The 15,095-nt window shown below is 40.6% G+C and overlaps 1 protein-coding gene, 1 long non-coding RNA gene and 1 pseudogene across 4 annotated transcripts; all 3 read left to right on the top strand.

Moving 5' to 3' along the window:
* Positions 1–914: 914 nt before the first annotated feature.
* Positions 915–5,291, top strand: LOC109940333 (uncharacterized). Of its 2 annotated transcripts, none has more exons than XR_002263121.2 (8): positions 915–993; positions 1,965–2,033; positions 2,747–2,821; positions 2,971–3,835; positions 3,913–3,976; positions 4,050–4,161; positions 4,581–4,648; positions 4,775–5,291. It is a non-coding gene; the product is annotated as an uncharacterized lncRNA (long non-coding RNA). The 2 variants fall into 2 exon arrangements; XR_002263120.2 differs by having other exon boundaries at positions 2,683–2,821.
* Positions 5,292–5,756: 465 nt separating this feature from the next.
* On the top strand, positions 5,757–10,764 carry LOC100194351 (uncharacterized). The gene is made up of 3 exons (NM_001139386.2): positions 5,757–6,189; positions 9,645–9,825; positions 10,352–10,764. The coding sequence occupies exons 1-3, from the start codon at positions 5,855–5,857 to the stop codon at positions 10,397–10,399; spliced, it is 564 nt and encodes a 187-aa protein (NP_001132858.2). The 5' UTR covers positions 5,757–5,854; the 3' UTR covers positions 10,400–10,764.
* On the top strand, positions 6,518–9,732 carry LOC112529889 (myb pseudogene; annotated as a pseudogene). The gene is made up of 4 exons (NR_156470.1): positions 6,518–7,220; positions 7,311–7,622; positions 7,729–8,116; positions 9,645–9,732. The product of NR_156470.1 is annotated as a myb pseudogene (transcript).
* Positions 10,765–15,095: the final 4,331 nt, after the last annotated feature.

Raw genomic sequence — 15,095 nt, 5'->3', positions numbered from 1 at the left:
AAGTTTGTACACGATGTTCAGTTCTAACGTTTGTTTTGTGGATCACATAGTTAAATTATTGTATTCTTTTTTGCTTTACTGTGATTTAGAGTTGAAGTGACATACTATGATTCAAATACACGCCAACTTTTTGTGATTCAGAAGAAGACATACTGTGATTCAGAAGAAGAAAACGCTAGGGAATTTTTTCATTGTTACTGGCCTTTTTGTATAGGTTTTATCTCACTGTCCCGTATGGTGGTTTATTTTCTTTGCTTCTCATCAACTGCAGTATGGAATAAAATAACCACATGAAGATAGAAAAGAAGGCTTACAGAGTAGTATTTTCTTTTGCACTTTTGGATCTTCTTTTTACAAAAAGTTGGGTGCACTCTTGTAATAGGCAAACAGTGCTATGTGTGCACAGTTTAGTCATTCAGTTTTTGAGAATCATAAATTTATTGCATTTTGGATAACTGGATACATTTAACTTGGTAAGCAATGTTAGTACATGCATGCATGGTACCTTGTGTCATGAAAACATAGTATCTATCGTACCATACCATTACTGTCTCTAGAAGTTTGTTTCCAAAACCACAACCAATTTCAGTCTCTAAGCAGCCAAGTCTCAGTTTGCATGTGAAGTGAATCTTCTGTGCCATGGGAGCATAATCAGAAACTCCACTGCTTGTAACCTGAAATAGTTTAATCTTTTTCTGCTTTGTACATTTTTTAAAGTTGATCTGACAGTGTCAATAACTGAATATTGTGTTCCTTGGAGCAGTACATAAATATGAAGACTCAGAAGATCTCCAAACATATTAGTAAGCAATTTACAACACCGGTTTGGATTAAGGTTAGCCTTTGTATTCAACAGGATATTTGTAACCAGTGATTTTGCTTTTTCAGGTTTTGTTGCTCAAATTTGCATTTCCTTTTTCTTTGTATGTTCAACTAAAACAGCACAAGGAACCGAGGGAAGTGAACATGTTTGTTGATCTACTACTTCTTGAGGTTTGTTCAGTTCCTTTTTCTATTGCGTTATGTCTACTTCTAATGCTACTATGGATACAAATTCATAATTGAGCATGCAGTTCCATGCCAGTTTAGGTATTGGAGTCTACTTTCAGAAACATGAGTTCTTTTAGGCTATCTCCGCGGCGATCAGTATAGTTATGTTCTCAACGCAGCGGGATTTTATTTCTCCCCAAAAGAAGGATACGTAGGACATATAGATCGGTGAAGAGAATCAGTTATCATTGATTTTTCTTCAGATTTCTTCATAGCCTTTTGTGCCTTGGGTGCAGCAGCCTCGGTAGTTTCCTTGACTTAGTTTGGAAGCTCTCCTGCAAAGGTAATACTAAGATGAAGTATCTTCACAGTTGAAATTGATAATATAACTAGCGATTGACAGATCGAACAATCAAAATTTTGCGGTAAAAAAACAGTGTCGTCTCGCACTTACATGTGGTTGCATGTCCTCTGGTCAAGAACAGCTGAGAGCATGTGAGTTTGATTTCTTAGTAGTGCATTCTGTTGGACTAGCCCGCTGGTGTCTTCAAAAGAAAGTGCAGAAAATATATTCGTGTTAGTGCACAAAATATGCATAGTAAACATAATTCATATAGTTGTTTGGTCCTGTCAACATCGCACACATTGTAAGGAATTATGATAATATTCCCTTGCAGTGCCTGGATAGTTCATTTTTTTACTGCTGAATGAAGTTAGCCAAACTAAATTTGTGATCACCACCTCGATGTAGTTCATCCTGTTTGATTTTGTTACCTATACTTTATCTGTGACTGGCCATGTGAACATGTACTGGCTTGGTTTAATGTCCACTTTCCCATCCCTGTTTTTCCCTCCTGATGTAGTTCATCCTGTTTGATTTTGTTACCTGTACTTTATCTGTGACTGGCCATGTGAACATATACTGGCTTGGTTTCTAATGTTCACTTTCCCATCCCTGTTTTCCCCTCCTTCAGGACTTCTTGAGTGATCTTTCGGTACATCGCTGCTGATACAAGCAGCCTAACCAGACTGCTTTTGTGAAGGTATGTGCGTACCTATATTGCTTCTTGAGGCTGGCTCATGTGATTGTGGTGTTTGGAAGATACATTAAAGTTTAATTCGACAAATGTCTTTTGCTTAGGGCTCCTAGCTTGGTGTTTCTTGTTCTGTGATACTTGTGCATGCGAAGTAGGTGAACTGCTACTTAAATGGTACATATTTAGCTTAATTACTTACTGGTGGCATTGCAGATTATATGTTTCTGTCTTAAAGATACATTAGTAGGCTGTAGTACTCACACTGCTTCTGTTCTCATCTGTTCACACACTGCATCTGTTCACAGCCTGATTCAGAGGCATGCATGAGGTTGTAGTAGGCGAGACCACCCAAAAGCACTCCCAACGCCTGACCACAAGAGCTAGCAGATATCAGCCCTACTTTTGGCAATCCAATAATCACATACGAAGTTTTCCTTGAAATGTTTTGAGTCTTGAATTGACTTCTTCCTTAATTTATAGTTTCAACTCAAAGTGAATACACTATTTTTTGTTGAACCACATTTTTCCTCTGCTCAGTTTGGCATCATTATTGTATCATAATATTATCATAATTAATCCATTCTGGTAAACTGACCCTAGAAAATTTTCTTGAATGGTTTCCTATCTTTTACAGTCTAAGCTACATTATGTGCAGGGAATTTTGCAATATACCTTCTGTTTCTTGCTCACATGATTGATGTGATTTTGAATTCATTTAGCACATTGCTTTCTGAGAAGCCATTTGCAGTACAAGGATGAAACTTGGTCAGAGTGTTTACCATATGGACTGGCAGGTATCTTTCAGCTTCTTACATATTAAAGGTTATATTGTACTTTTCTGAGCTAATCTGCCTCTATTGGCATCGACAATTTACTTCAGTAGCCCCAAACAAAGCTCTAGATTGTCCTATTCCCATGACAAGGTTGTGCTCTTCTCCTGCAGTGAAACCAAAAAAGGAGGCGCGCTACTGTTCTTCTGTATTCATATCAATGTAACAGCATGTACAAGTAGTCTTCTTGGGAGCTACCCAGTAGTTGAGTGAGACATTAATAAGCTATTCTAAATTAAATGTAAATATGCATTTCTGACCATAGTATGAAGTTCAAAGGTGTTTATGTTCCTTTCCTGTGTATAAGATAAACATTTTTTCTAACCCTTCTTCCTTAGGTCGCTTAAATTGAATTTGATGTCTACAAAGTGCTTCCCATTTCATTATTAGATTACTGATATAGCTATGCCTGGAGAGTGGAGATAAGTGGAGGTGGCACCACCAATTCCTTGATGTACCAGGAATGTTTGGATTGTTGTATTTTGACATTGTTTAGTTCAACATATTCAAGGTATGTTCCAAGGCTATCTTAGAAAAATTCCTGCAAATATTGCATTTTGATTCATCTTGTTGCCCTTTTTGTTTCTGGTATGGACCATACTATGATTTCTTTGAACAATTAGTTACTCTCTCAGTCTCCCAACCACATCTCTCTCGGTCTTGCTTCTTGCCCGTTCCTAATTTTGGCCATTATATATTTATAAGGACGGGTTTGAGAAAACATCTCTCGACAACTGAAATTGTTGAGAAGATTGTGTTTGCTCGTATATTATTCTCGGATCACAGCTCTATTAACAACAAAGGTTGTGGTGGTCATATCACCCTTGTAAGTCTAATTCATGATCAGTGCTTGAAACATGCAAATCACAGGTTATCTGCATGCTTCCTTGGATCAGGGCAACCTGATAGTCGCGTTGAAGCTAAAGCGATAGCTGGCATGTATAAGATTGTTTATGTTTGCCACGAGACAATATTAAGGTTATCATTCTTGTGGTATTCTAAAGTTTATTAACATGTTGTCGTGCCTATCTTGGTGGTGATGTCTCTTCTTGCAGATTAATGGATTCGTTGAAGAAACTTGCAAAAAAGCTAGGGATTGCACTTTTTGCCATTGATGAGGTCCATTGTGTTTCTAAATAGGGCCATGATTTTCGACCTGACTATAGGTCCACTCTTGTGTTTGGTACTCAAGGAATGGTGAGGTTTAACAAACTGCAAAGAAGGGGAAGAAAGGAGGTACATGGAAGGTTTCAATATATCTGTCAACCTGTATCAGCATGGTCACTAGGAATAAACTTATAAAGGTACGACTTACTGAGAACTTTCTTGTTCTTGTTGTTGCATCACTGAAGTACAATTACTTAATTTGAACAAAACAGTTCTATATTTTCATGAATACGTTTCACTCTCCCAATTATTTTTCTGGCTGCACAGTTTAGACAATAGCAAACTGCATTGACATGTGATTTAAATGTCAACATTTATCTACAGTTTGCTATTTGATCTACAGTGTCAGGTTGCTGAACTGTTTGGCTTGCTCTCGTGGTAATTGCCACCTTTCTTTTGCCTTTGCCTAATATTAAAATGTACAAACAAGGGCTACTCTTGGCATGCGTTATTTTCACTGGTTTGACGTAGTCTCAATTATGTATTTAGGTATTAAGAAGTAGCTATCTCAAATTTCTATGAATTCAATTGTCTTTCTTGTTCTCTGTCATTGTAGAAGGGGAAGAAACATGAAGGAAATCTAAAATAAGTCGTGAGATAACTTAAGGTGCTTTTGCAGAGAAGGTATTGCACATTTCATACTTTAAGATACAATAATTATGTGTCCATATTCATCTTATATGGTTATTCCCTTCTTATGTTTGAATGACACATCCAAAACAACATTATTAATTGTTTATTTTCCAGCAGGCAATTTGCATCTCCCAGCAGCGATGGTTAGAGCATCTCAGAGCATAAATCTAAACCTGTCGCAAGATCTATTCATGACAATATGAGCAGATATTCTTCTCTTAGTAGTTAGTTTTAAGACACAACTGAATTCAGTAGGATAAGCTTTCGATACAAAACATTCTTTAGTTCCTCATGAGAATGGTCATGGCAAATCATTGGGCACTAAGTTGCACACGCTTGGCAGTCTGCCTTCACGTGTACTACTTAATGGCACCGATGGGGATGATCATAGTGACCATTTGAAGCAAGGTTTCGTGACAGGTGGTATGGTTGCTAGATCATCCAATGTTAAATGCGATGAAAAGGCTGTAATTATCATGTCTACAAGTTTTGTCTACTGTGACAATGTTGTTATGGATAAGGCTGAAGATGAAGAACCTTAGTTGTATTAAGTTTGTGCAGAAAGAAACTAATCATAATGTAATGGATACCTTGGAGCAACAAGATTCTTTTACCCATGTGTATTATAAAAAATTGTAATTTTCAGTGTATCATCAAAAAGTATTACTTGTGTGTTATTACAAACTATAATTTACTGTGTGTAAAAAAGTAAAATGAATACAGTTGCCATTGATAAAAACTTTGCCCTCCATGGAATTTTCATTTTGTCCAGTTTATTCTTTGTGGTGTTGTTGGTCTTGAACCACCATGATGACTGCCAGCAACTTCCTTCAATGCTGAAGCACCTCAATTGGGGACAATTGATAATATTGTTCCATAGTATCTGATTCCTCTGTTGCTGATTTTAGTGACATATGTCAAGAATCTGATGTCTTTTGTACTTCAAAAAAACAATTAATTTATGCCCGTCGCAACGCACGGGCACCTAACTAGTAGACAAAAAAATGTTATGACTTCTGTACAGGACATTTTTTCTCTTGTTGCAAAAAATAACTTTTTGTGGAAAGATATTTATTACGTCTTCTAATTTGTTTATTTTAACACGTGAGCTCTTTTTGCAGTCTGCTCGCTGGCGATTGCGATTCCCACCAGTCCCCCAGCCCCAGGCACGAAACCTAACCCACCCAAGCGGCAACCATGGAGCCCTCCCCCGTCGGCGCCAGCGGCTCGGCGGAGCGGTGGCGCGCGGAGGCGGCGCGGGCGTTCCAGCACTACCTGGACCGCTCGGCGCCGCACACGGCGGGGCGGTGGGCGGGCACGCTCGTGGCCGCGGCGGTGTACGCGCTGCGGGTCTACTACGTGCGGGGCTTCTACGTCGTCACCTACGGGCTGGGCATCTACCTGATCAACCTCCTCATCGGCTTCCTCTCCCCCATGGTCGAACCGGAGCTCGAGGCCGGGCCCGGGCTCCCAACCAGCGGCTCCGACGAGTTCAAGCCCTTCATCCGTCGCCTCCCCGAGTTCAAGTTCTGGTATGCCACTGCGTTTCTGCCCTGACCGCATTTTTGGACTATGCTTACTCCAAAGGCACCACACTGGCCGAGCTGATTTCTATTAACTACTACCAGGGATCCAATTCTATAAGACAATCATAGCAATACGTTGCTTTTGTGCTAGATTTCGATTGAACCAGATCTGCTGACTAGTTAGGCCCTGTTTGTTTAGGGCCTGTTTGTTTACCCCCCAGATTATATAATCTGGATTAAATAATCCTAAGAGGCAAACAAACAGTCCAGCTTATTTGCCCAGATTATATAATCTAACCCCTTGGATTATGATAATCCATAAGCAAGTGAGGAGGTGCTTATTTCAGATTATTTTTTTCCCACTTCCCCACTACCCTTTCAAGTTTCCTAGAAATTACCCACCATTGCCATTATAATCTACCGAATCCCGCCGCGAGAAGCCTCTGCCGCCTGGCACAGGATCCCGCCGCCTGGCACTCCGACGCGTCCCGCGCGCAGCAGATTCCCGCACGGCACACGATCCCGCCGCCAGAAGCCTCCGCGCGGTCGACGGGGACGCGTCCCGCGCCCGGCATAGGATCCCGCCGCGCCGTCGTCGCCCGGCACAGGATCCCGCCGCCAGAAGCCTCCGCGCGGTCGACGAACACGCGTCCCGCGCCCAGCACAGGATCCCGCCGTGCCGTCGTCGCCCGGCACAGGATTCCGCCGCCAGAAGCCTCCGCGCCGTCGTCGTGGTGATGGATCCTCCGTCGGAACCAGCAGACATTGAATCAGGAGTTGGTGATGTTACGACACCTGAACGAGGCAGACCAACCATGGTACGTGGTTCCATGACGGCAGGTCGTCGTGGCGCAGGATTTACACTGGCAGGGCGTAGTGCCGGTCGTGGCACTAGTTGTGTGATGCGCGATAGTAGGAGTGCCGGAAGGAGCATTCGTGGTGGCCGAAGTGTTGGTATTGACATCGATTTAAATGCTCAAGGTCGGGAAGATGATGAACCAATTGAAGTTGAAGCTGAAATTACTGCAAATAATTCGGTGAGTAATTTTCTAACACATGGCCATTGCTAATTTGTAGACATTTGTAATGTTCATATGTGATATGCTTGTACATATATTTTCGTATAGAAGGAGAAATATGACAAGGCAGATTGGTCATCCATGAATACTAGAACTTTTTGTGAAATATGTGTTGAAGAGGTTGAAGCTGGTAACAGACCAAATGGAACACTAACTACTACAGCGTATAAAAATATTTGTGTTAAGTATCGACAAAGAACTGGTTTGCTTCACAGCAAAACTCAATTGAAGAATAAGTGGGATTTACTGAAAGGGCTTTACAGTTTTTGGCTTGGTCTAAACAAAGATACAGGACTTGGATGGGATTCTAAGCTAAGGACTGTGATTGCAAGTGATGAATACTGGAAGAAAAATACAAAGGTAATAACATATTAGTTAAAGTTATATTGTACTTGTTTTAATTTCTTTCATCTATGGTGTAGTACTAAATATTGTAATTGTTATGCACGGGCATCCTGATTGGAAGAAACTGAAATATGGCCCTCCAGAAAATGAAGATTTCATGACACAAATGTTTGAACATATTGCAGTGGATGGATCTACATCATGCGCTCTAGGTGAATTTTATGATGTGGAAAATCATGAGACTGAGGTTGATGGTATTGATGGAGTTGATTTTGGCACATTTGAGGCAGACTGTGATGCTCAATATGATGAATTTGTGTCTCCTTTTGCTAGTGGCAGCAAGTCAACTCAGTCGAAGAGAGGCGTCTCAACTCAGTCAAAGAAAAGAGCTAGTCCTACTGTTGTTAATAGCCCACTGAAGCGCTCAAAGAATCCCATGGTTAAGGTCATGAATAAGATTCATAATACTTTGGAGATCAATTGCAATATTTCAAACAAAGTAATGCTTGGTGAGTATAGGTATGAATCAATCAAGCAATGCATGGAATGAGCTGTTGAGTGTGGAGCAACTGAAGGATCACTTGAGCATTTCATGGCTACTCAGCTTTTTGTTAAGGCGGAGCATAGGGATGTATTTAAGTCATTCAAAACAAATGAAGGAAGACTTCTATGGTTGAAGAGGCACTGCGCTAAGGATGGCTTATGTTAGGAACATCTATTTATTTTCGTGTGTTAGGACCATCTATTTACTTTCATGTGTGGAACATCTATTTATTGTTTATGTGTGGAACATCTATTTATTTTTATGTGTGGCTTCTGGTACATCTATATAATCCAGATTATATAATCCATGGGGGTAAACAAACAGGCCCTTACTCTCTAGATTATATAATCCAGCTTAAATAAGTTGAGAGGTAAACAAACAATATAGATTATTAGGTGGATTATGTAATCTAGATACCTAGATTATGATAATCCATAAGCAGGTCAATAGGTGCTTATATAATCTATAAGCTGGATTATATAATCCAGGAAGGAAACAAACAGGGCCTTAATCTTCATCATTCAGGTATTCACCAACCAACCAGATAGCCAATGTTTCTTACAGAACAGAATGTACAGTCCACCGGCTGATATGGTAGTTTTCCTAGTAGTGCTCGATGCTATGCAGCTTAGGTATGATTTGTAGAAGGGATTATAAGATATGCCGAGTTTGTGGCTTCGTCCATTGGTGCTTAATTAGCTCACCCTTCACTAACCAACCAGCTTAGTTTGTCTCATGGTCTGCCTGTTGCATCTGAAAGCATTTTTTCCTGTTTGTATTTGTTTATCAGTAATTGTTCAACTGCTGGAAAACAAACATGTAGCTTTTCATTAACCGATGCTATGTGTGCGCTATTGAGAAATATATCCCAGTGAAGGCCTATGCACAGTTTATTCCTATGAAAAGAACATAGTACATTCTTATTATCACTCCATCAGAATTCTTAGTACTTACGCCTGTACATTGTAACGCATTGTCTGAGAAGTATAGGCTGCATTTCCTTGTGGAACTGATGTACTTTTGTGCAATTTTCATTGTGTAAATTGTTTTTACTTTCATATTGAATATTAGTTCATCTTTTGATGTTCTAGTTTTATAGTGCAATGCATTTTTCACTCCTTTTAAGTTATATTGTGTTGCCAGCAGTCATCTACTTTCTGTATGATTTGCATGGAATGATGGAATTGAACAGTCTATCACCATGTAGCTTGCAGTCTGCAGATAATATAGAAGTTTTTGAGCCAATGGATGCCTTCGCGGCACTGCTTTCCCCTGGGGATCTGACAAGCTCAATTTAGAAAGACATTTGCTATTTTATGTGAACAATTTGTTATCTTTATTATTGTAGACTACATACATTAGGAACATCGTGTTACTAGGCTACTCAATGTTTGAATCAAGCTTTGCTGTTTCAGTGGCTTGTAGTTTCCTATCCTTTTTTTCCAATGGAAGTGTGTAGCTGAAAATAGCTAACCAACCGCTTCTTGTTTCAGGTATGCCGTCACAAAAGCCTTTTGCATTGCCTTTGTCATGACCTTCTTCTCTGTATTCGACGTTCCTGTCTTTTGGCCAATACTTCTCTGTTATTGGATTGTGCTTTTTGTCCTGACAATGAAGCGACAAATTGTGCATATGATCAAGTACAAGTATGTCCCATTCAGCATAGGAAAGCAGGTGAGACCTCTATGTTTCTGAGCCGTTGTGTTTCCTTTCACTGCTTGAAAGTTACACAGATCATGCTTTGTAGCAGAGTTTCTTGAAGTTAATACCAAATAGTTTATGTTCTGTTGGCTGTGGTTTTCTACTTCCGATTGTCGGATTGTGTCTAGGTTTAGTCAATAGTAAGTGGTTCAATGTCCTATTGCTGCTTGGTATTATGATTCCTAGGAAGCAATTAGAATTCAGAACTGAGTTATAGGAGCCTTTGCATTTCATCCTTAGTTTGTTTTCTGAGATTGAAATTTAGGAACTTGTTTTCTGAGTTATTCATTTATGATCTGCTTGGTACTATATAGTCCATTGACTGCCACCATGTAACAGCACACCTTTTCTATTTTGAGGCAAATGGTTTTACACCATAAGCATATCCATTGCCAATGCATGCTCCCTACAATCTTCTGAAATTTGAAAGTGTTGAACTGCATCTGCGATTCGGTCATCATATGTCGATTCGTAAACTCTGTTTGCAATTCCAATGCAGAGGTATGGCGGAAAGAAAGGCCCTGCCGCCAGTGCATCTAAGGAGTAAAGACGGAGGGAGGGTGTGGGACCTCGAGAGCAGTGCATGTGCTATCTTTGAGGCATCCTGCTGGCATGGTGGTATTTTGAGTACCAGGGCTACTGATAGTGAACGCACACCATATTCGCTAGTGGAGAGTGGAGATTGCAGAGAAGCTGACCAGACTTTTGCATTGGTTGATGATTTCTGTTTTACGTGTCGGTAGTTTATGTACAATGGCATGGAGCATAGCTAGTAGATCAAATTTCCGGATCCTCTGTTGTACTGTCCCTTTGTGGACAAGTTGTGGACCTGTTGGATCCTTGCAAACGCATTGTGATCCAGGACCTAGAGGACAAAATCAAACTGTCCAGCGATTGTTACTTGGACCTTCCAACATTGACTGCATACTAGTACCAGCGATTCGTAGCTGCTACTGCCTTTCTCATGGTTACCGGCGAACGTTTCAGCCATTGTTTATTTGCATCTAGCAGGCAGTTGTAAGGGAGTTATTCGCTATTATATTACTCGTTTGAAGTGGCTTCTTCGTAATAGTATTAACAACTAAGGCTAACTGTAACTTGTTTTGTCACTGATCTGTGGTTTGTCGCCAATCTCTATCAGATGGCTCTCTATCAGGGTGTGTTTGGAAACCAAGCATTTCAAAACCATAGTTTTGAAGTATTTCAAAACCATAGTTTTAAAGTACTATGGTTTTAAGATATCATGATAAAACTATAATTTTTTTACACACTCTTAACAATGCATGTTTGAAAATAAATTATCTTAAACATGTGCAAGACTAGTTGTAGACAAAAACTTTGAGTTTGAAAACAGTTTTTTTACAAAGTAGTCAAACACCTCTTGTTAAAAAAATATTATGATATTTTTACCATGGTTTTACCTCAAAACTCAATTTTTTTTGCTTCCAAACACCCATGGTTGAGGTGGCATGTATTTAAGTGTACCATGTATTTATATTGAAAAGTGAGAATGATATATGTTTAAACCGAACGAATGCACGCACTAAGAACCGTTTGAAATACATGGTTTTTGACAGAAATTGTACTGTTTGAAATACATGGTCTTTGACAGAAATCGTACTGGTACGTGGTGTCTGTCATGGCTATAGAGCAAAACTCTAAGGATAAGTTTGCCAAATCCAACCAAACGTCATAACTCTAGAGTTACGAATTTAGGTAGTGTTTGGTTGAGGAGCCAAGTAGAACGGAGCCGTTCTATCCCTGATTTTAGGAACAGAGCCGCTCTGTTATGTGTTTGGTAAGTTGGAACAGAGCGGCTCTATTTTTTGTTTGGTTGCAGAGTGAACTGTAACAGAACGACTCCATCCTTTGTTTGGTTGAAGAGTCACTGAAGTAGACATTAGCATGACATACACGTCCATCACAACGTGCATATATTTGACATGATACAAAGTGCCATGATACAAAGTGCCATGTTCATGAATACAATTAGCATGACATACAAGTTCATATCACCTAAAATGAAGTATTCCCAAAGTGCCTTGTTTATGGATACATAGAAGCATGACATACAAGTTCATGTCATCCAAAATCAATCTGGTTTCTGAAAGTCGCCTAGAGGGGGGGTGAATAGGGCGAATCTGAAATTTATAAACTTAAACACAACTACAAGCCAGGTTAGCGTTAGAAGTATGAACGAGTCCGAGAGAGAGGGTTGTTGGGGACTTGCTCTCAAATGCTATGAATTAAGAACAAGGCAACATAAAATGTTAAATATCGATGTCCTTCGTCCGTCGAAGCATTATCTCCACAAGGATCAAATGAGCTTCGGACGAAGGTCACAAACATAATATTACGAAGGTTTCACCTTCGTAATTAAACTTATAGAATTAATACAAAGTAAGGTAAAGCGTGAAACATTAGAGATAAATACATTGAAAATGAATAACATCATTCACATATATCATTATATGAATTTAAAATATTTAAACACAATGATTAGGTACATTTATACCTTTGCCTTGACAAACAATAATTCCCGAGTGATGCGTTAGCAATTACAGGAATGCTTGAACAGTAAAGGAATACTGTTCACTATTTATAGGCACATGACACAGTTCATGAAGAATTACAATTATGCCCCTCATAAAAGTTTACAACAATGACTCAGACCTTTGAAGGCTAAAAGGTCATTTTATCTTTAAGTCGGTTCGACTCTTCGTCTTCGGATATGCTGTAGTTCCGAAGCTTCGTGAACGGTGTCTTCGGCATCATGTTCAAGTAGCTTCAGCTGAAGCTGTTTCTTTTTGCAGGACCTTCGGCGACGAAGCATGGTCCCAACAGTAGCCCCTTCGCGGTGCTAGATCGTTTTTTGTAACGAGCTTGATCCGTGAAAAAAGTCTATTAGGCTTCAGGAAGCCGAAGGTCCAAAAAACACCTTCCCTGAGCTCGTTGTCGAGAAACGATACAGCTTTCAAGCGTGTAGCGGTCCCACCATGCAGGTTCACTGTTCTGATTTTTGCGGCCCACCGTTCAGCGGGTGCGAGCAACTGTTCACCTGGTGTAAAAATCCTGACGATTCACCTTCTTACCTGCAACACTATATAAACAGACGGGTAGGTGTGAAGTTACCACAGCATTCATTGCTATTGCACTGTTTTGCTGCCAAAATTTTCAACCATAGCCGAAGCTTGACTTTCGCATTCAAACGAAGCTCCAATTTAGTGTTTGCTTCGTCAGAAGAATAGCTTCGGAAGAGAAGGCTATTATTTTCTAAGAAATTTTTCAAGAAATTCAAAATTAAATGGCCAGAGTGCGCTCTACTGCTAGAGTTGAGCACGAGGGAGACGAAGCCGAAGGCGCGGAAACTGTTCCTATCTCTGAAGCAATGAAGCGATCTGGATTGATGACATCAGAAGACATCCCTGCCGCTGAAGCAAAACAAGCAGATATTGAGGAGGCTGGTACTGACGATGATTACAATATCGCAGTACCGAGCAAGCCTAGTCACCTGGAGTTCGGAAAGTCGACTATCTCGAAGGCTGATTTCCCAAAGATGGTGAAGTCGGGCTACTTCAGCGAAGATGAGAAAAAGATGATTCGCTTTGGTGGAGAAGAGATTATCCCGAAGCCACAAAAAGATGAAATAGTGATTTTTAAGAGTTTCCTCAAAGCTGGTTTGAGATTTCCTTTAAATAGGATTATTGCCGATGTGCTGAAAAAATTTGGGATCTATTTCCACCAACTAACTCCTAACGCTATTGTTAGGCTTAGCGTTTATATTTGGGCTCTCTGAAGCCAAGCAGTGGAGCCATTTGCCGAAGGTTTCTGCCGAGTACATGAGCTACACTACCAAACTAAGGCCAGAAAGGATGGGCTACATGAAAATTTTGGTTGTTACAACTTTGCATATCGGAAAACTACAAAATTTTCTGTGATCAGCTATCGAAGCAAGTGGCCGGCAGGCTGAAAATCGGAATGGTTCTACGTCAAAGTTGATGACGACAAGGAGAAGCTTGTGCAGAGTCCGCTTGAACTAATCTTCGGAGAAACCCGACCTCAGTGCAATATGACACCAGAAGGTCCAACCCAAACGGCGTTGGCTGAATTCAGAATTATTGCAGAGCACATTGGCACTAGGGATTTCGTGCAAGAATTTCTGGCTTTCAAAGTATTCCCAACTATGAAGGAATGGGCTATGCCGAAGCTTAAAGGAGAGAAGAAAGAGGGGGAGCTTGTCCGACTACCCTATCATTATAAATTCAAGAAATATTTTAAGGCACCCTGCCAAGAATGGCTCGATACCATCGAAATAATGAGTACTGAAATTCTTGGAAATTATTCTAAAAAAGAGGACCAATTGATGACAGCAGCCTTCGGCACCCGGCCGAAACGAAGGCTAAACAGAGTACGTGATGCTATAGGCTTTGAATATCCTGACTATGGGCGACTGGGTGGAGATGCTGGCAGCCCGAAGAGAAAAAGAATTGCCAGTGCCGTTGATGAAGAGAGCACCAAAGTGACAAAAAAGAAAAAGGAGATTTCTGAAAAGCTGAGTCCTGAAAAGTTGAGCCCTGAGCCGAAGGTGGCCGCTACAAGAAAAAGAAAAAGTGCATCTCTAGAACCAAAAATGTTGGTTCAAGAAGAAGACACTCCTGCAACGCCTTCTGCTGTCGAAGTAGAAGAGATTATGAAGGTAATGACTGAACCCTTGCCTGTCAAGCTAAGTCCGCTGGCGCCGGAACTGACGAAGTTTTTTCAGAAGGACAAAGCAGCTTCGGCAGAAGAAAGTCCTGCACTGCCGAAAAAACGAAGAATTATTCAAATAGCAGATGTGATTTATCAGACGCCGCCACCGGCGACAGTGTCGAAAATTGCTTTTGTCGAGACCGCTGAAGCCGAAGGCGCCGCAGCCGAAGCTTCCAGAGTGGAGACCACTGAAGCTGAAACCGGCGACGCCGAAGCTGCTGGGGCTGAAGCTGGGACCACGGAAGGTTCGAATCTGGAAACCACCCTTGAAGTTATTGACAATATCCTCCTGAAATGGCTGAGGAAGAAACTGCTGTGGCTGCGGTAACCACTGCAACTGGAAAGAGAATGGAGCAGATTGATGACACTTTAGAAGAAGAAAGTTTTAACTTTCAAGATTTGCTTGGACAAGAGCTAACAGGCGTCGAAAAAGAAGAGTTGAAAAAATATGCCATATCTTGCGGGTATAAGCCAGGGGCTACACTATTTGGTGG

Source organism: Zea mays, chromosome 6 (genome assembly GCF_902167145.1).
Source record: "Zea mays cultivar B73 chromosome 6, Zm-B73-REFERENCE-NAM-5.0, whole genome shotgun sequence".
Classification (NCBI taxonomy): domain Eukaryota; kingdom Viridiplantae; phylum Streptophyta; class Magnoliopsida; order Poales; family Poaceae; genus Zea; species Zea mays.
Note: the sequence above shows the minus strand (reverse complement) of the source record. Positions and strands in the feature narration are given on the sequence as shown.